The sequence below is a fragment of the Dermacentor albipictus genome, chromosome 1 (genome assembly GCF_038994185.2).
Source record: "Dermacentor albipictus isolate Rhodes 1998 colony chromosome 1, USDA_Dalb.pri_finalv2, whole genome shotgun sequence".
In the NCBI taxonomy this organism is placed as follows: Eukaryota; Metazoa; Arthropoda; class Arachnida; order Ixodida; family Ixodidae; genus Dermacentor; species Dermacentor albipictus.
Genome location: NC_091821.1, coordinates 196,516,303 through 196,541,953, shown reverse-complemented (window position 1 = coordinate 196,541,953; position 25,651 = coordinate 196,516,303). Strand labels below are relative to the sequence as shown.

At 47.8% G+C, this 25,651-nt stretch overlaps 1 protein-coding gene across 1 annotated transcript in view; it reads left to right on the top strand.

Moving 5' to 3' along the window:
* The window catches only part of Sf3b3 (splicing factor 3b subunit 3), a 94,316-nt gene that overhangs the window by 18,477 nt on the left and 50,188 nt on the right, over positions 1-25,651 (top strand). Inside the window, exons 7-10 of the mRNA XM_065433508.1 lie at positions 13,002-13,064; positions 20,699-20,773; positions 20,855-20,958; positions 21,093-21,354. Coding sequence (XP_065289580.1) covers positions 13,002-13,064; positions 20,699-20,773; positions 20,855-20,958; positions 21,093-21,354 — 504 coding nt within the window. The remainder of the gene's footprint in view (positions 1-13,001; positions 13,065-20,698; positions 20,774-20,854; positions 20,959-21,092; positions 21,355-25,651) is intronic.

The following is a 25,651-nucleotide window of genomic DNA, read 5'->3' as shown; positions in this document are numbered from 1 at the left end:
CGCTACTCAGCTTTTTTTAATCTGAGACAAAGCATTGCAACAAGTAGAGCTTATTTCTGGAGTCATACCAAACTCCGAAGACTTCCTCACAAACCCCCCCAAGAACACTGCACTGACCCCAAAGTCTGCTACACCTCTTCACAATACTGCTGCAGGCCTTGGGAAAGAAAGCACCAATGGCGATGAACTCTCGCTAAAAAGAAAAGGAGCTCATTCTGGACCTCAAGCAAAAGAACTGAAACTTCATACCAAGGATTCTGGGGAAGCCAGCCACGTGACCCCTGAGGAGCATCTGTTTTATTTTTTGTCATCGGAGCTAAACAGGGCATGTCTTTTTCTCAAAAATGTTATACCGCTTTTTCAGAAGGCAAACTGCCTTCTTCAGGCACAGGCTCCTCAGATTCATGTACAGCCGCCGACCGTTTATTCGGACCTCACGGTGACTGCGGAAATGTCCGAACAAACAGGTGTCCGAAAAAGTGGATTAAGAAAAAAAAATGAAATCCTTTATTTCCACGCACTTATTCGGGCTCGGCAGTAGGCTTGAAGAAATTGGAACAGCGTTGCACGCCGTTCCCTTTACGCACAATCGGATAAGCCTGAATCTCGGATAGAGTTGTACGGTCACTATAGGCGGCTGAACGCACAGTCACTGCTTGTACACGCTCCACATGCGACGGCAGCGTAGCACATGGTGTGTCATCTTCCGACTCAGTCATCGTCTGGCAGTGCGTGCAGCAGCAACCTGACGAATGATCTCGTCGTCGTCGAGTTCTCCGCATGTCAGCACAGCAGTGTCAGCACCTGTGAAACTGTCAAATGAGACGGTGTCCGGAATTGCAATGCAACCACTGCGCAGGTCTCGGCAGAACATTTTCCATGTCAATAGGGAGCACATCGAAAGGCAACAAATCTTGGGCCTCCCGGCACCCGCTTGCTGGCGGCACTCCCCAGCGCAGTCTGCGCGGGTACTGTCGGCGCGATTAGACACTTGACGCTATGTTTCCGTAAGCCGTGTTGGATCACCGGAACCTCGACACCAGTCGCACAAATGAAAACCGTTGCCTACTCGTAGCGTCGTTTGCGAAGAAACAATCAGCTGCTGGATTTTCTTGACATGGCTTACTAAGCTGAAACCGGAACTGCTGTAGAGCCACTCTATCAAACCAGGCAGAAACGATGATGATGAGCGGGGATTTGCAGTAGCACCACTTCGTGGGGCAGGAAGGAGGCTCCGTTCAAAACAAAAATGGCGTTCAGCAAGTCGAACCATGCACCGGTCAGAGTCGGTGCATGGTGCTCTCGATCGAGTTGGCTTAAGGAGTGTCCGAAAAATCAGACGAGAGGTTGCAAGGTGTCTGAACTTTCGGCAGTTATACATTATGGTCAATGGGGAGAATGGCGGTGCCGCAAAGCAAACCGAATACAGTCGCCGACCTTTTATTCGGACCTCACAGGGACTGCGGAAATGTCCGAATAAACAAGTGTCCGAAAAGGCAGATTAAGAAAAAAAAAATTAAATTATTTTGTGGGGGTTCCACTCTGCGTGCGGCTAGGGCTGAAGGCGAGCTCCGGATCTAGCCCCACGCAGTCGCTTCGTGGTACTCCCAACCCGTAGCGCGGGAATCGCGGCTACGCCGGGTTCGGACGAATAAGGCAACCAGCAGTGTCAACGGTAACAACGTTTATTGCTATCAGCAATATCGAACACTCGCAGAGGGACGTCCTCTCAGTAAAAGTAGCAAAAGGCTTGCCTCGTTGTCTGGGTGGGTCAGACAAACGAGATCACTCACGGGATGCGGCAGGTGCTGTCGCCCAAACGGTCCAAGGTGTCGGCGTCCCAAGAGAGCGAGTCTCTCCCGGTAGCGCGCTTTTATGCCTTTTTACCTCTTTGCGAGGGGAAGTCCTCCTCGCCTGCGGGATACGTTTCCCTTTCCCGTGAGCCGCGTAGGGGAAGAGGGGTACGCGCGTCATCAGAGCGACAGAGAAAGGGAGGGCGCGTAGTGCCTCTCTCCCCTGTCTACGCCGGCGCGACCCATCGCCACGTGCGAACGGGTCGCCGCGGGTACGCGGGTGGAAATGGAGGCGGGTGCTCCCCACAATTTCCACGCGCTTATTCGGGCTCGGCAGTAGGCTAGAAGAAATCGTGAATGCGCCGTTGCACGCTGTTCGTTTACGCACAGTCAGATAAGCCTGAATCTCGGGGAGGGTCGTACAGTCACTATCACTGCTTGTACACGCCCGCATGCGACGGCAGCGTAGCGCATGGTGCGTCATCTTCCGACTCAAGAGTCATCGTCCAGCGGTGCAGCAGAAACCTGACGAATGATCTCTCCGTCGTCGAGTTCTGCGCGCGTCAGTGCAGTAGTGTCAGCACCTGTGAAACTGTCAAATGAGGCGGTGTCCGGAGTCGCAATGCAACCACTCCGCAGAGTTCGGCAGAATATTTTCCGCGTCAGTAGGGAGCACATCGGAAGGCGACAAATCTTAGGCCTCCCGGCACCCGCTTGCCAGCATTCCCCAGCGCAGCCTGCGCGGGCACTGTCGGCGCCATTAGAGACTTGACGCGATGTTTCCGTATGGCGCATTGGATCACCGAAACCTCGACACAGCACACAAAGCAAACGCCACCGTGCCGACACCAGTCACACAAACAAAAGAATGTGGCCTGCTTGCGGCGTCGTGCGCGAAGAAACAAATCAGCTACTGGATTGTCTTGACATGGCTTACTAAGCTGATACCGGAACTGCTACAGAGCCACTCTATCTAACCAGGCAGAAACGATGATGAGTGGGGATTTCCGGTAGCGCCACTTCGTGGGGCAGCAAGGAAGCTCCGCTCAAAACAAAAATGGCGTTCAGCAAGTCGAACCATGCACCGGTCAGAGTCGGTGCATGGTGCTCTCGACCGAGTTGGCTCAAGGAGTGTCCGAAAAATCAGACGAGAGGTTGCAAGGTGTCCGAACTTTCGGCAGTTGTTATACATTATGGTCTATGGGGAGAATGGCGGTGCCGCGAAGCTGACCGAATAATCGGGCATGTCCGAATTTTCGGAGTCTGGAAAATCAGTCGGCGACTGTACTGAGGGGCCTCTTGAACCGTTTTTTTTGAGGATCTCCTGACTAGATTTGCGCGCCCAGGTGTTTTCAAGGCATGTCATTCATTGCTGGAAGTTGACTATGGAGCTGCAGAGAACCAGAAAGGTGATGAAGACAGTCATTGGCAGCACAACCTACTCCGTGGCTGAGACACTGAGCGAGCTGCATTGAGAGAGAGCAGCTCTTCTCTGCTGCACGTCTGTACTTAACAGCAGCATGCGATTACATTCGCCACAAATTCCCGCTAGAAGACGTCAGTTTCAAGATGGTGAAGTTGCTCAAGTACGAGCACTAGAATCTGTTTGATTCAACAGCGTAAGTCATTTTATTATGGCGTTCCCTGCACCCCTGTGAGCACTAAACGAGCGAGAAACAAGCGGTCGCTGTTTGAGCGATTAGTAACGAGATAGCTATCACTTCTGCAAGCGCAAAAAGCCAGAACCACCAGTGAAACAAAATCCAAATGGCTGCCCGCACGCGCACGCGCCAATGCACGAGCGCGGTAGTATATAGATGTGCGGGAGCAAACCAGCGCTAAAACAAACCATGCAACGAAAACCGAGAGAGGGAGGTGCACAAAAAAAATTCGCTATATTCCCACATAGTGGCAGCATATGACAGAAAAGAAAAAGTTAGGAAATTGGCGCGCTTTTTAAACGTACAGACGGTGCCGTAAATATATGGCATCGACCATTTTCAGACTTGTTCGCGGCGCTGTATATTTACGTCATTGACCGTCAAAGGGTTAAACAAAGGAACCAGTTCTTGAGAGAACACATGGTTATCACTTATGCAAAGGCGACCCTCTGTGGTTGCTTAGTGGCTATCGTGTTCGTCTGCTAAGCACGAGGTCGTGGGATCGGCTCCCGGCCATGGCGGCAAATGCAAAAACACCCGTATACTTAGATTTAGGTGCACGTTAAAGAACCCCAGGTGGTCCAAATTTCCGGAGTCCCCCACTACGGCATGCCTCATAATCAGATCGTGGTTTTGGCACGTAAAACTCCGTAATTAAATTTAATCTCTTCACTTCTGCAAAATCACTTCCTGTTGTTAAATGAGCATGTCTCACCTTTGGCAGCCTACGCATTTGCTGTCACGATTTAGGCAATGCACTCTATCATTTAGCCAGTATCATGTTTGGATTTGTTCATTTTAATGTTTGACTTATGTCAAACTGCTAGCCTAGGGCAATAGTCTCTTGAGCACACACTGCCATCATACTTTATTCACACAGCATAGCGTACTTTGCGTACTTCAAGAATGTATGGCAAGGAAACCATAATATCTACCAGTAGTGAAAATATATGCACGCTGATGAGAAAATTTTGAGGATAGTTGGGGATGTTAGTTTAACAAAAGGCTTGAAATACTACTACAAGTTTAATATATAACCGGAAATGAAAAGACAGGAGAAAAGAAGAAAAAAAACTTCCATTCGCATAAAAACTTGAAAAGGGGCAGCAGTGAGCACCATGAAATGAACAAGATGGAATCTGGAGCTTTATGGCACTGTCAATATCCAAATTGTTATACATTTCTGTAGTGCAGCCAAAAGGACAGAGATGAGTAATATTTTGTTTGTTTATTGATGGCTCAATATTGGCTGTGGCGCCGTAGTTTTCTTTGTATGTTTAAAGTTGTGCACACCAATGGGGATACAGTCGCCGACCGATTTTCCGGACTCCAAAAATTCGAACATGCCCGATTATTCGGTCAGCTTCGCGGCACCGCCGTTCTCCCCATAGACCATAATGTATAACAACTGCCGACACCTTGCAACCTCTCGTCTGATTTTTCGGACACTCCTTGAGCCAACTCGGTCGAGAGCACCATGCACCGACTCTGACCGGTGCATGGTTCGACTTGCTGAACGCCATTTTTGTTTTGAACGGAGCTTCCTTGCTGGCCCACGAAGGGGCACTACTAGAAATCCCCACTCATCATCATCGTTTCTGCCTGGTTCGAAAGAGTGGCTCTGCAGCAGTTCCAGTTTCAGCTTAGTAAGCCATGTCAAGACAATCCAGCAGCTGATTTGTTTCTTCGCGCATGACGCTGCAAGCACCAGGCCACGTTTTTTCGTTTGTGTGACTGGTGTCGGCACGGTGGTGTTTGCTTTGTGTGCTGTGTCGAGGTTTCAGTGATCCAACGCGGTATACGGAAACATCGCGTCAAGTCTCTAATGGCGCCGACAGTGCCCGTGCAGACTGCGCTGGGGAATGCCGGCAAGTGGGTGCCGGGAGGCTAGGATTTGTCGCCTTCCGATGTGCACGCTACTGCCGCCGAAAATGTTCTGCCAAGACCTGTGCTGTGGTTCCAGACACCGTCTCATTTGGCAGTTTCACAGGTGCTCTCGCTGCTGTACTGACATGCGCAGAACTCGATAACGGCGAGATCATTCGTCAGGTTTCTGCTGCACCGCCGGGCGACGACTCCGAGTCGGAAGATGACGCACCATGTGCTACGCTGCCGTCGCATGCGGAGCGTGTACAAGCAGTGACTGTGCTTTCAGCCGCCTATAGTGACCGTACGACCCTCTCCGAGATTCAGGCATATCTGATTGCACGTAAACAGAACAGCGTGCAACGGCGCATTCACGATTTCTTCAAGCCTACTGTTGAGCCCGAATAAGTGCGTGGAAATAAAGGATTTCATTTTTTTTTTCTTAATCTGCTTTTTCGGACACCTGTTTATTCGGACATTTCCGCAGTCCCCGTGAGGTCTGAATAAACGGTCGGCGATTGTATACTGCAGTACATACCATACTTTTGCGCATATAATCCGCACCCCCAATTTCAACAGCCAGGAAAGAAAAAAAAAATCCCTGCGTAAAATCCGCGAAAGTAACTGCATACACACTGCTCAGATCTTTCCAAAACAGTCTCCATTCGCGTATGCACAATTCGTCCGCATCGTACCTTCGGCCAGCGACTCTGTTCCCCCATTCTTCGGCGATGCTGACAAAGCTGCATTCACACGCTGGATGTTATCGCAGACGAATCAGTCGCATGATATCCGACGTGAATCAGAACAAGTCGCAGCTATCACTCGCACGATAGCGGAGGATAGCACAGACGGAGAAGCTCTCGCTTCGGCATCAGCGACGGAGCAAATGCGACCGAGCTGAGCATCCCAACGGTGATTTGGCTCACTGCTGTATTGCGAAGCACTTCACGCAGGCTGAAGGAACGCTGCGGGAATGGGGGACTTATGAGTTTGCCGGTGCTGCGCTAACTACTAAATGCAAAATGACGACCTGCAAGGTGGAGGAGAATGGGCGTCCATGAAAGTGGGGGAGAAGAGAGCTTCAACATGCAGGGGTGGGGAGGAGGGGGGGTTCCTTAGGAAATAACGAAACTTTGAATGGCGAAGAACCTTGCCTTGAGTTGTGGCTTCATAGCAGTGGGGTGCGCTGCCGTGAAGCTGCGCCTCAAGGTGAAATTTGCATGATTCGCACCCCCTCTTTACTGTTAATTTTTTTGTGTGCAGGTTATACGTGCGAAAATATAATATAAGGCAACCGAGGCAGTAGAGTTTTCAAGAGGAGACGTTCCTCGAAAAAACATTTTAAAAAAGTTATTTGTACTATATGTTTGAAAATTCAGCTAGTTGTAGATTTTTTCAAGCAGCTTTCTAATATGTCATTAGTTCTTGTGTACCTGCTATAGTTCTTGAGTTATTTCCTGCACAAAGGCAAAACATAGTGGTCTTTGTGAGCACTCTTGTTTACTAAATTTTCACAAGAATCATCGTGCTGTACCTTAATTAGCTCTTTGTATACCACAATGTGCCAATATTTGTGCAAGTAGCATGTACAATTACTGGAACTATAAAAAACAATTAGGACACTTCAATTTTTTTTCACAATCCCATGAAAATAACTTTGAAATTGCTGCCAAAACATGCTACAGTAAAAGTGGTCCCGACAGGTGTATGCATTAGTTAATGCGATCAAACTCTTGTTAATTGGGACATATTTGGCACACATCAGTTAATCGGACAATGCTTGGAGCTTGACGAGTGCAGAGCGCTGCAAATGTGCATCGCAAGAAGAGCAAAAAGAACGCTTGCATCCAACCGAAACAAAGTGGCAGAGTACGCATTGCTATAGTCATAAGCGGAAATCATGTAGGAATGACAGCAACGATGGAATACTTTGTGCCTATTTGTGCCCTGAAAGCTTCTATTCTTGCGTTTACCACCACACATGCCTTCATAACTGTGGGGTCACCATCCATGACCGCATTGATAGCCACCACAGTTTCGTCTGCACTGGTTGCGGCAAACAATAGTTTCGTTTTGACTTCATGCACGTGTGGGCCATGTGTCTTTCAGAACTGCAAGGTTGCCATCCATGGTCACATTGATAGTGGCTGCAGCGGTTGTGACAAACAGTAGTTTCGTTCTAACTCAGCACTTCCATCGGCCGTGTGCCTTCATAACTGCGTAGTCGCCATCCATGATCACGTCGATAGTGAATGTGGTTTTATCCACAGCGGTTGTAGTAAACTGTAGTTTCGTTCCGACTCGGTGTGGGCATCAGATGCATGCTTTCAGAATCGCAAGTTCACCGTCCATGGTCGCTTTGATAACAGCCGTGGTTTCATCAGCAGCGGTTGCCTCAAACAGTAGTTTTGTTTTGGCTCACTACAAAGCTGCCAAAAATGAAGAGCGCCAGCTACATCGTGATGGATGGCCAATCTGTTGGTGACCAGCTCGCTGATGAAAAAATAATTGGAATGTATGTACAATAGTGAAAAGCAGGTTTCAGATAAAGATGCCCACCGCAGCCTCGCTGTGAAGGAAGCCATAAGGCCTTTGCTGCTGCGAGCGCAAATCAGCCACGAGATGATTAGGATTGCAGCTTCCGCACTGCTTTTGTGCAAAATAGTAAAAGTATCTGCTAATTTACTAAAGAAAGCGTGTTGGCGTAGTAAGCATTTGTTTATTATTTTCTTGGTACCCTCGGTAATTTGACATTCAGTTAATTCTGACATTTTTTTCAATCCCTTTTAATCCGAATTATCGAGGCTTTACTGTTTTGCCACAGCGTTTCTCATCAGCAGGTCCTGCAGCGAGTTTCTTCCCGAAATGGGCCAACATTGAGTGAGCGCACCAGTATGCACGAAGCTTACTGTGTACTTTTTTACTGTGTACGTAAGGGCCACTAGATTTATCCAAGGACATGTATCAAAAGAAGGCACGCAAGGAGAAGAATATGTGATTTGACTCTGTACAGCACGGCACGGGTTGCAGTTTCAATAAGCAGTTTCACAGGCTGGTCTCGGGGTTTTGTGTTTTCGAGGCTGTTATAGCACTGAGCCCATGCTTGCCAAAGTGTAAACACAAACACCAGTAGCACGCACTCCAATGCAAATGGGTGCACAGTTGCTCCAATGGGAAAGGAGGCGACCGGCGTAGTTGGAATCTGTCCGCCAGGAGATGTCAGGATTGGGGACTCAATCTCATCGCTCGTGATCCGTTGTCAAGATTGGAGTCGGGCATGAATTAGAAGGTAGCTGGCCCATGCCGTCGTCCAACTTATCCACGCTGAGGTTGTTGATGAAGGGAAGGACTGCTTCTCATCGAGAACGAAGGAATATGGGTTTATATACAGTAAGTATTTATATCAGTCTAACATGACTGCTTGAGAGAGAGTGACCTGAACAGCCGCACAACAGTGGTCTTTAAACACTCGGTCCTCTCCCGATACAAGGTGATGCAAACGTTCGTTTAGTCAACGCAAACTAGCCGCCTCTCCATGGCACGGTTTACACACACACGCACACACGCATACACACGTGTTTACAGTTCGAAACCGACACCACACACATTTCATAGAACTCAGTGCCGTTCCGTATAGCGTGTTGTCTTGCGTCTTGGTCGGAGCGCGGGAAGGAGTGAAAAACGGCGTTCCCGCGGCAACTCGCGCACCCGTAGCAGATCAGGTCCGCGTTGGGGAGTTTCGTAACATTAGTTGGCCTGCCGAACTCGTTCCGTCACAACGGCGATGAGGCTAGAGGTTGGCGGCGGTTTCAGCACAAAGCCTGCTTCATCGAACGCATCCTAGCTGAAGCGACGGAAAGTGGAGGATGCGCGCATTGTTCCCCGACACAAAGTCGATTTCGTCACACTGTGGCTAGAGGTTGGCGGCGACGCCCCCGAACATTGCTGCCATCGTCGTAACTGGGTAGCAAACTTGCACTGCAGCTGGCCATTCTTAACAGGGAGAAATCAGCACTGGTGTCGCAGACAGAAACTTGAGGTTGTCTTGTTTATGGTGTGGTGCCACTGAGTACAAGGTTGTGGGTTCAAATCCTTGCCACGGCAGTCACATTCTGATAGGGGCAGAATACCAATACGTTCATGTACAGTTGACTCCCGATAATTCGAAGCCGCTTAATTGGAATTTTCGGTTAATTAGAAGTGAAGTGCTGGTCCCGTCAGTTTTGCATGTAATCCTATAGAAGAAATCGCTCGATAATTCGAAGTCCTCATCCAGTAATATTGTTTAATTGGAAGTTAATTTTCAGCCCGGATCCTCGAGGTGACCGTCATTCTTTGGTAGAATGTGCAATTTTTCAAGTGTTGCAACAGTTCCGTGCTCCACGTTGGTGTCATCGCCACCGCAGCCGCCCGCAACGCCATCCTTCTTGGAGCGGCGCGATTATTCATTGTTACGGCTGCCGTGGCCTCCGCGATCGACTCCGGCGGGAGGCGAAGCAGCTTCCGCCGGAGGCCACGCACGTGGCCGGAGCTGTTTGCGGAGGCCACGCAGGTGCCATAGGTGCACGCAGCGCTGCATGCTCGCAGTGGCGAGATTGTGCGAGATTAGTCTTGCAGCGTGCGCAGCGTATCTCGAGGCGTGTGTTGGTCGAGTGCCTTTGTGCGGGAAGCTCGTAGGCTAGGTTGTTCGACGGGTGATTCGGAATTGACTTTACCTAGTCGCGCAGTTTATAGCCATGGCAAACCGTGGCTCTTATTGCACGCTCGACCTGGCAACGAAAGTCGAGGTTTTGAAGGATGTTGAGAAGGGAGGTGCCGCCAAACAAGACATAGCGCGGAAGTACGGGATCAAGCCGAACATGCTCTCAAACTACATCAAGAACAAGCGCACAATAATAGATGCATTTGAGAACGACAAGTTCAAAACTTCTCGGAAGCGAATGTGCACCGGCGCTTACCCAGAGTTGGAGAAGGCTCTGCTGGTTTGGATTAGGGAGGCCAGGAGCAACAAACTTCCTCTCAGCAGAGACATCATTGCGATGAAAGCCCGAACGCTTGCAGCAATGTTGGGGATCGATGACTTCGTTTCGTCAGATGGATGGCTGACGCGCTTTAAAGATCGCCATGACCTGGCTTTCAAGAGCGTGTGTGGTGAAAAGGCGTCCGTTAACCAGGAAACATGCGCTACGTGGAAGGACGGAAAGCTGCGTGAATATCTCGCCGAATACAGACCGGAAGACATCTTCAATGCCGATGAGACTGCACTCTTCTATCGGCTTCTACCAGAGAAGACCCTGACATTCAAGGACGACGACTGTGCTGGGGGCAAACGCAGCAAGGAGAGAGTGTCGGTGCTGATCGCGGCAAACATGAATGGCAGGGAACGATGTCGGTTACTTGTGATCGGGAAAGCCGCGAAGCTGAGATGTTTTAAAGGCGTGAAGACGCTGCCTGTGGACTATGAGGCGAACAAAAAAAGCGTGGATGACGGCCGTAATCTTCAGGAGCTGGATAAGCAAATTGGACCGCAAGTTTGCTGCTTCGAACCACAAGGTGTTGTTCCTTGTCGATCACTGCAGTGCTCACGTGAATGTGCCAGCCTTGAGTGCAATACGCCTCGCATTTTTGCCTGCAAACACAACGGCTGTTTTGCAGCCAATGGACCAAGGCATCATCAAGAATGTTAAAGTCCTGTACAGGCGGCACCTCCTCGAGCGCATGATTTTGTGTATGGATAGCTCCACAAAGTACGAGGTGAGCCTGCTTAGTGGAATCCACATGTTGGCCCGAGCATGGGATCGTGTGAAGCAAGAAACAATCGCAAACTGCTTCAGGCCTTGCGGTTTTGTGGCAGCTTCTTCGGAGGATGCCTCTGAAATTTCAGCGGAGGAAGCGTGATAAGCGAGCTTGACGGCACTGATTTTGGTGATGCTCTTGGGGACGTCAGTGTTGAAGATTATGTCGCCGTAGACAAGGCGGTGGAAACGTGCTGTGCCCTGATGGATAGCGAAATTGTAGACATTATTCGGCCCCAGGAAGCGACCGAGGAAAGCGACGATGACGTTCAAGGCGAGCCGCAACCTAAGGCTGCCGATGTAGCTGCGGGCCTTGCTCTCGCGGAGCGCTTCTTTGCCGCTGAAGGTAACGCGGAAGAAGCGTTCTGCCACAACTACAGCCTGCAGAACTTGCTTTCAGCAGCGCGATTCGGCAAGAAGAAGCAAAGCAAGATGACCGACTATTTTTCTTAGAGAAAATACTCGATTTCGCACCAAATAAAGTGCTGTTTTTTGTGTTTTGTGCTTAATTGGAAGTTCGTTTAATTCGAAGTTTTTTGCGGTCCCCGTGAACTTCGTATTAACGGGAGTCGACTGTACTATGCATTTGGTACATTTTCACATTAACCCTTTCTGTGCCAAAATTTTAGAAATACCATGCCACCAAAATTTTCCTAATTTTTTTGCAACTGGTTATTGTGAACAGCTTTTGTTACTGCAATATCAGCAGTTCATTTGTTGTTTTCTTCTTCTTTTTAAATTTTAGATGTAGAATTTGTTTTATTGTCTATTTTCAATTTTTTTCATGGTTTTGAATTGCAGATGTGTGTGGCAATAAAACAGTAGATATATGAAGTGTGACATTACTGGGAACCGAAGTCAAGCATGCTTTTCTTGTCCAGCACGCGGCATGTCAATACTGGCACTGCGATTAAAGTAAATCGCAGAGGCACCAGCAGCAAAGTGTTTTGTTAAGCTGCGTCTGTGTGAGAAAGGCCCCCTGAGGCTTGAACTCTTCCTTGCAGTTGTCATTACTATCATGACTAAGCTGAAACTCCAAAAACAACTCAATAGAGCCTTCCACGTACAATTCTTTAACTTGGTGTGAAACACCACGATTCTGGCATTAAGAAAGGTGGCTGTCGTCCCTGCAGCCACCTTTGCTCTGTGTCGCCATCTTTAAGACTCTTGGGAGCGAAACTTCTATTTGGCATTACCACCAGCTGTGCCCCCGATAAATTCAGTTTTTTCGAAAGCTAGTGCCATCTGTTAGCACAACATTCACACCGAAATAATAAAACCACTGCCATTCGTCTATGGCACTCGGTAGACAAAAGGAAATCCCTGAGTGACTCACCACTGACATAAATTGGAGAAAACGCCTGGAAGAGTGAGACTTATCTTTGGCACGGAAAGAGTTGAAAAACCCCAGATAGTTAAGACAAATCTGGAGCCCTCCTCTATGACGTTCCTCATAACCCACTGTGCATTTTTGGGATGTTAAATCCCACAATTTAATTTAGTCCACATCTCTGCAACAGCTTTCTTCTTTGATGGCGAGGTGTGATTTCAGAAATGGCTTCTATATTTCTCTGAACAATTCAGCGAGGAAGCCAAGTGTTTTATTGAGCAATACCGACCAAATATTTCTCTGAACAATTTAGCGAGGAAGCCAAGTGTTTTATTGAGCACCAAAATAAATTTTGTTGCATGATTTGCATAAACACAAGGCAGTGTTAAGTGCTAAATATAAAGCATAATGGGCATAGAAAATTGTACATCATTAGGGATTTAAACTTTGCCATTGTTATTATTGAAGCTGTGGTAATGTGTGAATCGCCTTTATTCATTGAAGAGGTGGATTCTAGCAGTGTTATAGGACTAATGTTTCCATTGTTCTGCAGAATGACTTGGATGATCCAGAGCGGGGCATGATATTTGTTTGCAGTGCAAACCACAAAACAAAGGTATGTATCCATCACTGTTTGTGAAAGTGCTAAAATGATAACATACCTTAAAAATTGGACTATAGGTTGGACTGGAATATAGGTCAATCCCCCAACTAACGAATTCTGAAAATGAAAAAAAATCTTTTTCAGTGGCAAAAGTACCGAAAGACACCCTTACCTTGAAACAAATGCGACTCAGCCAGTTGCACAATGGGGACAGTATTTATTTAAATGCTGCTCGCATGTGCACCTGGCCAAGTTCTTTGACAGTATCGCGTTACCGTCGACCCGCGTGCTTTTCAGCACCTTATTAACGGCGCTGAGCGGCGAAACAAACAAGATACACGCATGTGTACACATGCGCCTACTTTCCTATTTCGCCGCTCCGTGCCGTGATGTAATGTGCTGACAAACACGTGGGTCGATGGTTGCGCGATACTGTTAAAAATTGGCCGGGTGTACAGTACACAGAAGGGCATGAAGTGCGCAAGCGCTCCTCCAAATCAGAGCACTGCCTTTGATCAGAGTCATCCAAACTAGAGTCAAATGACGAGTGCTTCTCGCTGCCCAGTCCAGAGGCGCGCGCAATCTCTACTGCTTTCAAACTGATGCATTTGGCAGTCACAGGCAGCGATCTTTCACGCAGCTCCCGGACGAACTCCCCAACTTTGTCTTCCAGTTCTGCAGTCCGCCCATGAAATGACATTTTCTTTTGGTTGCTGCAAGTTGTAATACATTGCTTCTGCCTCCGCCAGTACCGAAGGCTCTTTTCGGATACTCCAAATTCGCGCTGTGCCGCCAGGTTGGCGTGGGCGTACTCAGTCGCCTTTTCTTGAAGGCGACGGTGAATTGCCGTCGGCTTCCACTCATTTTGAAACAAAATGTGAAAAAGCAGCCTTTAACCAATATAACTTCGTGAGACTGAAAACACAAAATGGCGGTGCCACAATGTCGCCACGCCGCACTGCTGCTGATGGCGATGGCGGCTGTTTACCTCATCCGCCCATTGCTGCAAGACTTCCGTAGTTTTTCTGCCAATGTCCGGTATATAAGACGAGAGTCGACTTTTCGCAATGGTTTATAAAAAAAAAGTTCGACCTATATTCCGGTTTTTACGGTAATAATGTTACAGGGATGCTAAAGTCAGACATTCATCATCATCATCATCCGCCTGTTTTATGTCCACTGCAGGGTGAAGGCCTGTAGTGGACATAAAACAGGCTAAAAGGCCTAAATGGATAGATTACAGTAAAACCTAGTTAATTCAGAAATGAGATAATTTGGACTCATTTCCTGGTCTCGGTAGGCCTGTGCATTATTTTATGCAATCGAATTCTCATTAGTTCGTACGTATTTGGCAGCACATCAGTTAATTCAGATACAGTCAAACCTCGATATATTGAACACGGATATATCGAATTATTGTGTATATCGAACACTTTCTATATCACGTGGAAAATCGCGTGCATTTTAAATTTTTTGTTTCCAACGGGGCCGGATGTAAAATGGATATATCGAACACCGCCGCCCCAGACCAAGTGCGCTCTGTTGACAGGAGGCGAGCTTTCCCGCAACACTCTCGAAGATAGCGGCGGCGCGATAGGCGTTCCAGACTGCTGCGTACGACAGCTGCCCACATCGGTTGTGCCGAGGGCGCCATTTGAACGTAGCGGCGTACACACGAGGCGGCTGTGGAGCCAGTTGGAGCGCTTTGTCGGTGCTGAGCCACGCAGCATGTGCATTGAGGACTTCGTTGGCGGTGACGACAGCACCGGAACAGTGGCGGAGTTAACAGACATGGAGATCGCGACAGAAGTGACTGCTGAGCGGCTAAACGAAGACGCTGCCGAGGCTAATCCAGCAAGCACTGACGTTGCCCCTCTCCCAACTGCAACTGAGGCTGTAGCTGCTTTGGCCGTTGTACGCCGCTACTGCGGTGCAATAGAAGGCACTGGACTGTCTCTTGTGGACCGTTTGGACTATGTTGAGGACGCCATGGTCAAGCACGCGGTTGCCAATATGAAGCAGGCTACGCTGCTTCAGTACTTTCAGCGAACGAAATACATACTTTGTTTGAAGCTTCATATGAATATCTATTGCGCCACGATTGGTTCATTGATTGATTTGTGCTAGTTTTTTACGCGTTTTCTACGTGATTTTATATATCGAATTCTGGCTATATCGTACTGTTTTGCGATCACCGCGCTGTTCGATATATCGAGGTTCAACTGTAACTCTAGGAGCTTGGCAAACACTGAGCGCTGCAAATGTGTGCCACAAAACTGCACTTGCGTCCAACTGAAACGAAGCGGTGGAGTCCGCATTGTTGTAGTCATCAGCGGAAATCGTATGGGAATGAACACTTTGTTGAGCTCTGTGAATGAACACTGTGCTTTTAAAGCCTTTATTCTTGCGTTTACCGTCACGCATAAAACGGTCTAGTCTAGTAAATGGTCTATCATAACTATCTAGTCACCGTCTATGATGGCGCCAATAGCGACAGCATTTTTGTGCGCAGTGTTTGCGGTAAACAGTAGTTTTGTTTTGACGATGGTGCACACATCTGCCACATGGCTTCAGAACCATGAAGTCACCATCTACAGTCGAACCTGACTACATCGAACCTGTTTACATCGAATTATTCTATATATCGAACAATTTCTGGGCACGGTATAGTAACAATGAGTATATGTAACAAAAATTACGTTTACATCGAACAAAAATAGCAGCAACTCCCGATATACCAAAGGTCGAGCAGCGGAAAAGTGCTCCCAGAAGTTGGCTTTCCCTCGCGGTTGCGGGGAAACCCGACGATGCGGCACCATCCAACCGCCCTCCCTACGATGACCGCACTGCTTCGGACGAGCCGTCGATACCCCCCTGCAAAATATGATCCTGGCCCACCCGCAGCGCTTGCTCAGACAGCCAATCAAAGGCTCTTGTGCCCTCGTCGTGCAAAATGGCGAAAGTGCGAGTTGTCTCTGTGCTTTTCTGGTCCAATGTGTGTGTGCCTGTTCTTTACTCTGTGTGCCTTGTGGGCCTTCTCCTGCAGTGTTGCCGTGATGAAGCGGCAGAATTTGCCTTTCGTCGTAAGCTCGAAATCATGTGTCCCCGCTGCGTCAATGATTCCGAGGAACTCTCAGGACGATCTTGAAGAATAAGGGGGAAATTAGGGCTAAAGCGTCCAAACTCTCGCTCCGGTGCCCGTGGCGCCTGACGCGTACGCACGGCCATGTACGAGTGGTTCATCCGAAATTGCTTCAGCTGTGCCGGCTTCCGCGTGCTTGGTGATGACTGTAAATTCTGGTGAATGCGACGCAGCCGTTGCCGGTGTTGCCGAAACTTGGAGCGAGCTATCAGAATTTCCGGAAGCTGTTAACGAATCAACAGTGGACGAGTTTGTGAGTGCAAATGATAGTGTCGCGACCACGGGAGAGCCCGAAAACAAAGACTAAATTGCCGACATCGTACCGAGCACAAGTGGGCACAATGAGGAAATCAACAACGGTCCTTTGCCTACATCCTCCGAAGTGATTGGTACGCTCGCACTAGTCCGGTGCTTCTGCGCGAATGCGGAAGCTTGCGGCTTCAGCTGCTCCTGACTCCTTAGACAATGTGGAGAAGTGCGTGCGTTGCAGGCAGCGAAATTGCTCAAGCAGAAACAAATGCAGGACTAGTTCATGCGAAACTAAGCTAGTTTCATCAATAAAGTGATTTTATAAATCGTATGTGCTTTTATGGCATCCAATTATTCAGCAGGCTTATATCGAATTATGCTCTATATCGAACTGATCGGCGTTTTTTTGTAAGTTCGATGTAGCCGGGTTCGACTGTATAATTGTGTTGGTAGCGGCTGCGGTTTAATCTGCAGTGGTTGCGGCAACTAGTGCAAAGCTGTTAAGGATGAAGAGCACTGGCTAAATCATGATAGACGGATGATGCATTGGCAACCAGCTCACTGACGAAAAAATAGTGGGAGATCATCAGTGTGATACTGAAAAGCGTATCCCAGGTGACGTGTTGTGAAGGAAGTCGTGAGGCCTTCACATTTTGAAGCACTAATCCACCATGAGATGACAAGAATTGAAGCTGCCCCACTGCTTTTGTGCAAAATAAAAACAGGATTTGCTGATTCATTCAGTAAATAAAAGTGTGTTGGCATAGTAAGCAATTCTTTTTTTTCTTGATAGCCTCAATAATTCGACATTTTGTAAATTTTTTTTTTGGTCCCATGAAATCCAAATTAAGGGGGGCGTGGGTTCTTAAATGTTTTTCTTTATTTGTGGTTCAATCTGAATGAAACTTCACTGTTTCGATCAGTTTTTCATGCTCATTTCAAATATGTAATTAGTTTAATAGCTACTCTGGTTCAGAAATTATTAGTTTGAAAATAAACCTAATAGACACTTCTTGCGGTTTTTTTTGTTTTTGTTTTTTTTTGGCAATTTCACCTAGCTAAACATAAAAAGTAAGTGCATGACCCTCATGCCAAAGACTTGCTCCAGGGGGGGGGTGCTATTTTTAGTTGTTTGAAAGCATTCTGAAGGTAAGAAAGCAGATGAACATTTACTGTGAATATTTTTTCTTATGTTCGTGATGCTAGAGTAACAGAAATAGCATCACCCTCGAGATCATTTCATTACGATTACACTGATACCAAATTTGTTATTCTCACTCGACAACATCATAGAAAAAAGCCCCACAAGAGTGAGTGCAGTGGGTAAAAACATCTGAGAAAAATGCATTTGAAGTTTACACAGCTGTAACTTTTTCTAGAATGCAGCTACACCAATATTAATCACATCATTCTGTAGCTCTATTCTTCATGAGAATGGTCATACTAGATATATGACTGTACCCTCTTGGAGAACTGGAAAAAGATTTTTATACAACCATGTACTGCCCCTAAACCAGCAAGAAAAACTACATTTACCACTTCATGTGCCCGTTCCAGTATCCCGCAAGCTAAACAAATAGAAAAATTTAGTAAGTTAGCCTTGCCATAGACAAATGAACTTGCACAAAAACACATGGAATATTTACTGAATTACCTAAATTAGCTATTGATATGCAAAAAACGAAAAAAAAAGGACACACACTTCACTCTATAGCATGCCAGGGCTGTATGCAGGGCCCTTTGCTGACTTGTGCCGTTTTGAAAGCCTGGCCTTGGTAGCACTACTGTCCAGATGCTCCTTTTGTGACTTAGGAAGCCTGCTCTGCTCAAGGCTGCAGCGCACTAAGCAATTACCCGTACTGTAGCCCAGCTTCTCGGCAATATGGGTGTTGCTCTTTGTCATACCCTGATTGAAGCATCTGATAGCCTCAGCCACTGCCCTTTCAGTGCTGCGCAGTAAGGCATGCCAAGTTTTTGGAAGCTGCTCCAAAATCATGGCGTGCAGGCTTTCATTGGAGTTTTGGGTGATTCCATCGCTGCATCGCTCCAACAGGGCTTCACCACTAAGACACCTAAACACAGTCTCCAGTGCCTCGCAAACAAAATCTGGCAGGCTGTTCTTGTATGGTGGGGGCTCCTCGTACAGTTGGTTCCATTGAACTTGCACTCCAACTCTGGGCCCTCAGGGCAGAGGTCACGCCTGGGTGCCTTGTCTATTGAGAATGTGCTGCAGCGTGGCCTGCACAGCCTTCTGCATTGTTGGCATGCCGTTTCTGTGGCTCCTCAAGGCGTAGCCATAGTAAGAAGTGATCTTCTTGATCTTGTCTTGCGTCAGCCTTCCTTTATCGCCAAGGGGCTCACCTTGAGCTTTCTTTTTGTCCACAAGTACGTGCAGGGCAGCTCCCATGCATTCACGTACATGGCTGATGCAGTCTTTTTCATCGCCGTCTACTCTCAGAGACGAGAACCACTCTTCACGCAAGTTGCAAATATGGCAAGAGAGCACAAGCTTTGAACTCAGCCCAAAGTCTCTACTGTCTGCCTTCGACAAGGTCATGCTTTTGGTGCCGCACTCGGGGCAAAATGCAATCCCAAACTACGTGTTTATGACGGCTGAGTCCACAATGACAAATTCGGTGCCGTTTTCCTTGTCACTCACCAATTCGTCTAGCAGCTTGAATTTCCACTCCGTTGCACATTGCAATGACAGAGACTCCTTCAATATCGCCGCGCTTCTCGCGTGCTCCACAAGATGAAAAGACTGCATGAGCTGTGTGAAAGCAAGCGAAAGCAGACGACCACCAAAAACCGGAAGCAATGGAGGACTTGGACGGCGGTGCACGCAAAACATAAATAAAAAAATTCAGTGCCTTTCCACTCTGTGAAGAAAGATGACCAGCGAAGCTGTGTTGGTGGGCCCCTTAATGGCGAACTGCACCTATGCCGTGGGTCGGCTCGGTATTGCACTATCTTCGGGATTAGCCCACGTATGGAGATTGCTTAACGTGGATTGGTCCACGTATGGAGAGTGCTTAACGCCTGCTTCACCTCCACCGCGGGTTGGCCCGGCACTACACCATCTTTGGGATCGGCCCACTTATGGGTAGTGCTTAATGCCTGCTTCACCTCTGCCGCGGGCCGGCCCGGTATTGCACCATCTTTGGGATTGGCCCATGTATGGGTAGTGCTTAATGCCTGCTTCACCTCACCACGGGTCGGCCCGGCATTGTACCATCTTCGGGATCAGCCCACGTATGGGGTGTGCTTAATGCCTGCTTCACCTCTGTTTTGGGTCGACCCCGCATTGCACCATCTTTGGGATTGGCCCACGTGGGGCGAGTTTTGTGTCTTTGCATGGACACGATCCTGGAGGAACTAGCCTTTAATAGCTTTGCTGTAATTCGCTCTAAAATTGGTTATGTCTGTGTTTCTTAATTAAATAATGACGATGACGAATGCGGGAGCTGTGGCACGAGTGCGTTAATGCGGTAGTGTTGAGGGGTGCCAACGAGTCAGCTGTGGAAAAAGATGACCCAATCTTGATTATGATAGTTTTGTGTCTACACACGGACACGATCCTGGGGGAACCAGTCCTTAACAGCTTAGCTGTAAAAATCAAAATGGCCGCCTCGGTCGTCCCAGCCAGTGGGAGGTGCGAGACAGGGGTCTTGCCTCATGCACATGCGCTTCGCCCAATCAGAGGCCCACATCAATGTGCAAATACTCAAGAATGCCACTTCATGTCACTGCAAATCTGATCTCTAAAGGTAATCTAAATGTGCGAGCCAAAATTATGCTGATGTCACACAAGCCGGAGACTAGAAACAAAAGTAGGCACATTAGTTTGATCTAAATTGGCACGTTAGTCCCAGATTGGCTCAGTACATGAATGCCTTTAGTTTGGCTTTGCACAAGGCATGTGAAAGTGTGTTGAATTCATTTGTGTATTGTGGGCCGAGTAATATCTTGGGATTGCTGCAGTTTTCATCTCCTCTCACATGGCACTGTTAATTAAAGCATGTGGTGAACCTTTCTGCAGCACACTGAAGTTACTTTTCTGTGTCATTTATGAAAAGCAGTCATATGGCCTGATGCGGCAATTTGTATGAAGGAGCACGGCAGATGGCTTTAATGTCCATTCAAGCACATTACACTTTTTGACTAACAGTGATGTTGCAAAGCGTTGATAGATTCATCATGCCTTTTTCCTATTTTCGAGAAAAGAAAATTTACTATATACATTTTTTTTTTCCAGTCCATGTTTTTCTTTCTGGCACAAACAGAGCAAGGGGATATCTTCAAGATTACATTGGAAACAGATGAAGACATGGTGTGTGGCTATTGTAGATAGGTGCATACCTTTATGTCAGCTAGCCTTGTTTGACTCTCATATTGTTTGTCTGCTTTTTAGGTCACTGAAATCAAGCTGAAATATTTTGATACAATTCCTGTGGCAGCCAGCATGTGTGTGCTGAAGACTGGATTTCTATTTGTTGCTGCCGAATTTGGAAACCAGTGAGCACTTGCTTTATTTCTACTTGGTTAAGCATTCTTAGTGCCACTTATAATGGCTGACCTCCTAGTACTGTTCACAATTTTTCATGCAAGTCTGTGTGTAAATGCATTTTGATACTAACTGTTCTTTGCAGTTGCCTCTACCAAATTGCAAGGCTCGGGGAGGAGGATGAAGAACCAGAGTTCAGCAGTGCTATTCCTCTTGAGGAAGGAGACACATTTTTTTTTGCTCCTCGTGCTTTGCGCAACTTGCTACCTGTTGAAGAGTTGGACTCTTTATCCCCAGCCATGGGCTGCACTATTGCTGACCTTGCTAATGAAGACACGCCTCAGTTGTATGTGGCCTGTGGTCGAGGACCTCGTTCCTGTGTGCGTGTACTCCGCCATGGTCTTGAGGTAAGCACTAGCATATGTCGTTTTCTAACTACCTGCTAACATATAGCGCTATAACTCCTTTACAAGTGTGAAAACTGTTGCTTAGCTGCTTTTGGCATTGTGGAAGTGAATCAAGCTAGTTCAGCTGCACATTTCTATTTTATCAACAGCGCAGACACACGAGAGCTGCACTGACTTTGCCTGGCACTTGTGCATATGTGTGAGATGCGAGAGAGAAATCCAGGGACTGCACTTGGGTGCTGTTGTGGCTCGAGGAGGCATTAGGGCAAGGAATCCACCAAGCCCATCGACGAATATGTCCAATAGTTGGAATGAAGGAAAAAGGGTTTATTTGACATTAGTTACACGGCTCCAGTCCACAAGCCCACTCCTTGCAGGAGCAACTTAACGTCTGAGGTCACATTCAGGACACATCGGCCTCAGTGCACGAAACGTCTCCGCTTTTAATACCCTAGTCTTCCCTAGGCAACTCGACTAGGCTATCTGGTGACTGTATCACAGCCAATCGCAATTGTTGAATTGGTTATGATGCCACATCCATGCTATCGCAACGCACCGCAGCCTCCGAAGCCTCTGCACACCGGAAGCACGGAATAGGAGACAAAATAGCAACCTGGGAATCCACAGTCGGCGCCATGCTCTGGTAGCCGTTGACCTTGGCCCTTTTTATCATTAGTTCAGGCTGTCGGGTAGTGTTGGGGGAGTGCCTTTTGTGGACCCGTCAGCAGTCGGTGTCAACGCTGCATTGACTTCTCGGTAGGCACTGAGGGATGGGTAGGGGATTGCCTCATGGCAAATGTCTAAGTAATGCCTTTGGCCGATTCAAGACGTAACAGTACTACGGGGGAGTATGCGCCTTGCTCCGTTCGTCCCTAGCCAATGGCAGTGTGCACTACATGAAAACTGGCGCTTAGCTTCCATTCAAAGGGTATTGCAGCCAATGCAGAGTCCATAACAGGGAAGCATACAAAACAACAAATTTACAGTAACAATGTCTCAATATTCATTGGTATGCGCTGCTGAAGTGGCATCTACCTAAGCCCCCATGGCCGCGCTTTGCGGCAGGTCGCTTCGCTCCCCTTGGCAGGAATCCGTGTCAAGCCTGGTGGTGAAGCATAGATAAAAACAACTACTGCAGAAGTGAAACTGAGAAGTGATATAATAATGCAGGTAAAAAAAGGGAAAAAAGTGTTTTAACACACATTCAAAAGACTGACTTCCCAATCATGAGCGGTGTGCTGTGACCACTACCTAGTGAACCATTTATGTCCCACAGATATCCATAGAACATCATGTTTTAGACATAGAACACATCCTGTAGATATCTATATTTCTCCAAACAACATATTTTACAAATATGTGCTATGGATAATCTAAGTCCCATTCAGATCATGTTGCTGTAACGTTGAAAGGATTTCGCTGCTGGACATAACTGACCTCTAATAGACGTTCCTTTTAGGGACGCAGGAGGACCATAGAGCATCTAATGGATCATTCCTATTCATGCTATGATGAGCTGCTTACCTGCAAGTGCCACAGCAGAGGTACTACCGAATACAGCCGGCGACTGATAATTTGGACTCCACGGGGAGCGTAAATAAGTCCGAACTATTGAATGTCTGAAAACAGATATATAAACAAAGTAACAAAAGCAAAGCAACACATGTTAGGAAACAATGCATGCCAGCTATATGATGCTACAGATGCGGCGATGGTGCTAGCCACCGTAACTGTACTGCCAGGTGGGAATGGCACTTCCGCGGAGAGATGAGAAAAAACAACTTTCGGTCAAAATATGGGTGACGTTTATCGCAGCAGGGTGAGCAACGCTACACTCTGCGAGAGAACCACGTGCCCACGTACGTGTACAATGACTGGCCGACGACATGCACTGTGCCTGTACATCTGCTGAGGCCCGCTAATCCCACAGTTGCCACCATTGTTGACAAGTAGCTGGTGATCTTGTTTGAAATGTTTTGTTAATGTGTAAATGTCTAATTGTCAAAATATAAATTGTAACACTCACGAGGTATCTTTCCTATTATTAGCGAACTCCTTAGATGGCTCATGGATAGAAAAATTTTATGTCCGGCGTTATGGCACCAAAATTGGGGGGTTGAACCCTCGACCTTTGGTTTTAAATAGGGCAAAGCTAATTAATACAGTTAATTAAAATATAGTTAGTTAAGGCACTCTAACCCACGACCTTTGGTGGGAGTTGAACCCACTTGGAGATATGGGTGAACCGGCCATGTCTCCAAGTTGGATTACAATTGACATGGTGAAGTTCGAGAGTCGAATTCATTACCTTTGGCATTAATGAAAGGGAAGTTAATTAAAATAGAGTTAAGTCATTCGAACCCACAACATTTGGTGTTGATTAGGGTGATGTTAATTAAAGGAGTACTGACAAAAAAAAATCCACATGGTTTTTTCTGCTTTAATGAGTAGTTAATGACCCAGTAATCACGGCACGAAACCTCATTTACATCAGAGTGCGACAAGTAATTATTTGCAGTCTTTTTTGTAGCGACCAGTCGAAGTTTCGGTTCCAGAGAGCAACGAGACGGGAGAAACTGGAACGTAAACAAAGTGGTCACGTGTTCGCAAAAAGCCATGACGTATGCTCTGACGCGCAGCCAACATGCGCGACCAACCTGCTGAATGTTGTCGTGCGACTGCCGCACCGACGACTGCAGCCAATGACAGCGCCGGTAGTGTGAACGTCATGGCCATGTGGTAGACCCAACGGGCGGGGCCGGCGAGCGGGCGCCTCGCTGCTCTGATCGTGTCTGTTTTTTTCTCTCTTTCTCTGGTCGAGACGCTGACCTCTTTTGCCGCTGACGGCGGCACATAAATCAGCTACAATTTGTTTCTGACACGAAATAACTTCTAGAATAAAGTGACCTCGAAAGAATGCAAGTTATAAAACATTGTGCGAAATAGTAAATCATTGGCGTGATTTACACTCGGACGCGGTAAGCGCAGACACGCCAGCAATCGTCTGTATACGAAGCGGCTCGCCTGACTGGCGTGTTTATTCATCGTTACTAATGGCACCAGGAGAACTAACCGTATTTTCACTTAAGAGAAACATAAATGTTCAGGCATTGATTGTGCTGACGAATTTAGGCGCTTTATTACGAGCTGCGGACGCATTGTGAGGACCCTCGGCCCCGGATAGAGGGCCGGCGAGCTAGGCCTATATCGTCTCCCAGCGATCGCAAGCTCGCCTGGCATGCTCGTTCGCTTCTGTCGGCGCCAATGAAATCAAATGTGCTGCAATTTAAGCATGACATAACTGTGTGCACGTTTTGCCGACTAGCATAGGCACTTCGTTGTACGAGCTGCAAGCGATCGTGTCACAAGCGCAACCGGTGTCGGATTCGATGGCCCAGCGTCACGGAGCAAAAAACATTTAGGAGTGAAAACTCCGCTGTTTGTGGCGACCAGAAACGGTCACAAGCCTGCGGAACCATTATCGTGCTGGCGGCCTGGAAAGAAATTACCGCCGTTTCAATTGCCAGGGCAACCGGTCAAGCGTGTTGCTCCCGTTCGGCCGCGCGCGCCTGGCACTGAAGAAGCATAGAATAAAGAAACAACTTAAGAAGTGGCCGGAGAGCGCGCCGGAGCCGCCTGCGCCTACGCGCGCGTTGCAATTCTCTCTCTCTCTCTCTCTCTCTCTCTCTTTTTTTTTTTTTCGCTGCGGCTTCTACGACACGCCACATGGCGCCGCCACTGCCTATGGTCCCGTCGGCACATGCAACAATTGTGACCTTATCTGGTCACCCGCGCTCGCTCACGCTGACGGGAGTTTCACCTCCTAAATGTCTTACTCCGTGCCCAGCGTATAGTGTACTCTAGTACACTATAGCCCAGCGAGCTATGCCTGCCGGCTCCTGGCCATCGGTGGCTGTCAACGGATCCGATACTGATAACGCGGCCTTGCGGAAACACGTATACAGTGCTCGCATAGACGTGTTTATATTGTCATCGTTTGTTTCAAACAAGATAGCTGTGCAAATACGGTTGCTTTCACTTACTGTTCGAAGTTACGCAGCATTCCGAACTTCCACGCAGGGGCGCCGGTTCTGGGCGGAGCTACCCACTGCTCGCTCATTCGTACGATGTGTCCTGAATCGCCGCATGCGGCAAGTCGCACACGACGCGCCGTACGACAGATCGCACGGAAAATCGCACCATGTGTCTCGCGCTTTAGACGTGGCCAATCACTTAGCGACTCAGATATTGCGGCCGGCGATGGTGAGGACGAACCTCAACAAAACCCTCGCATCGG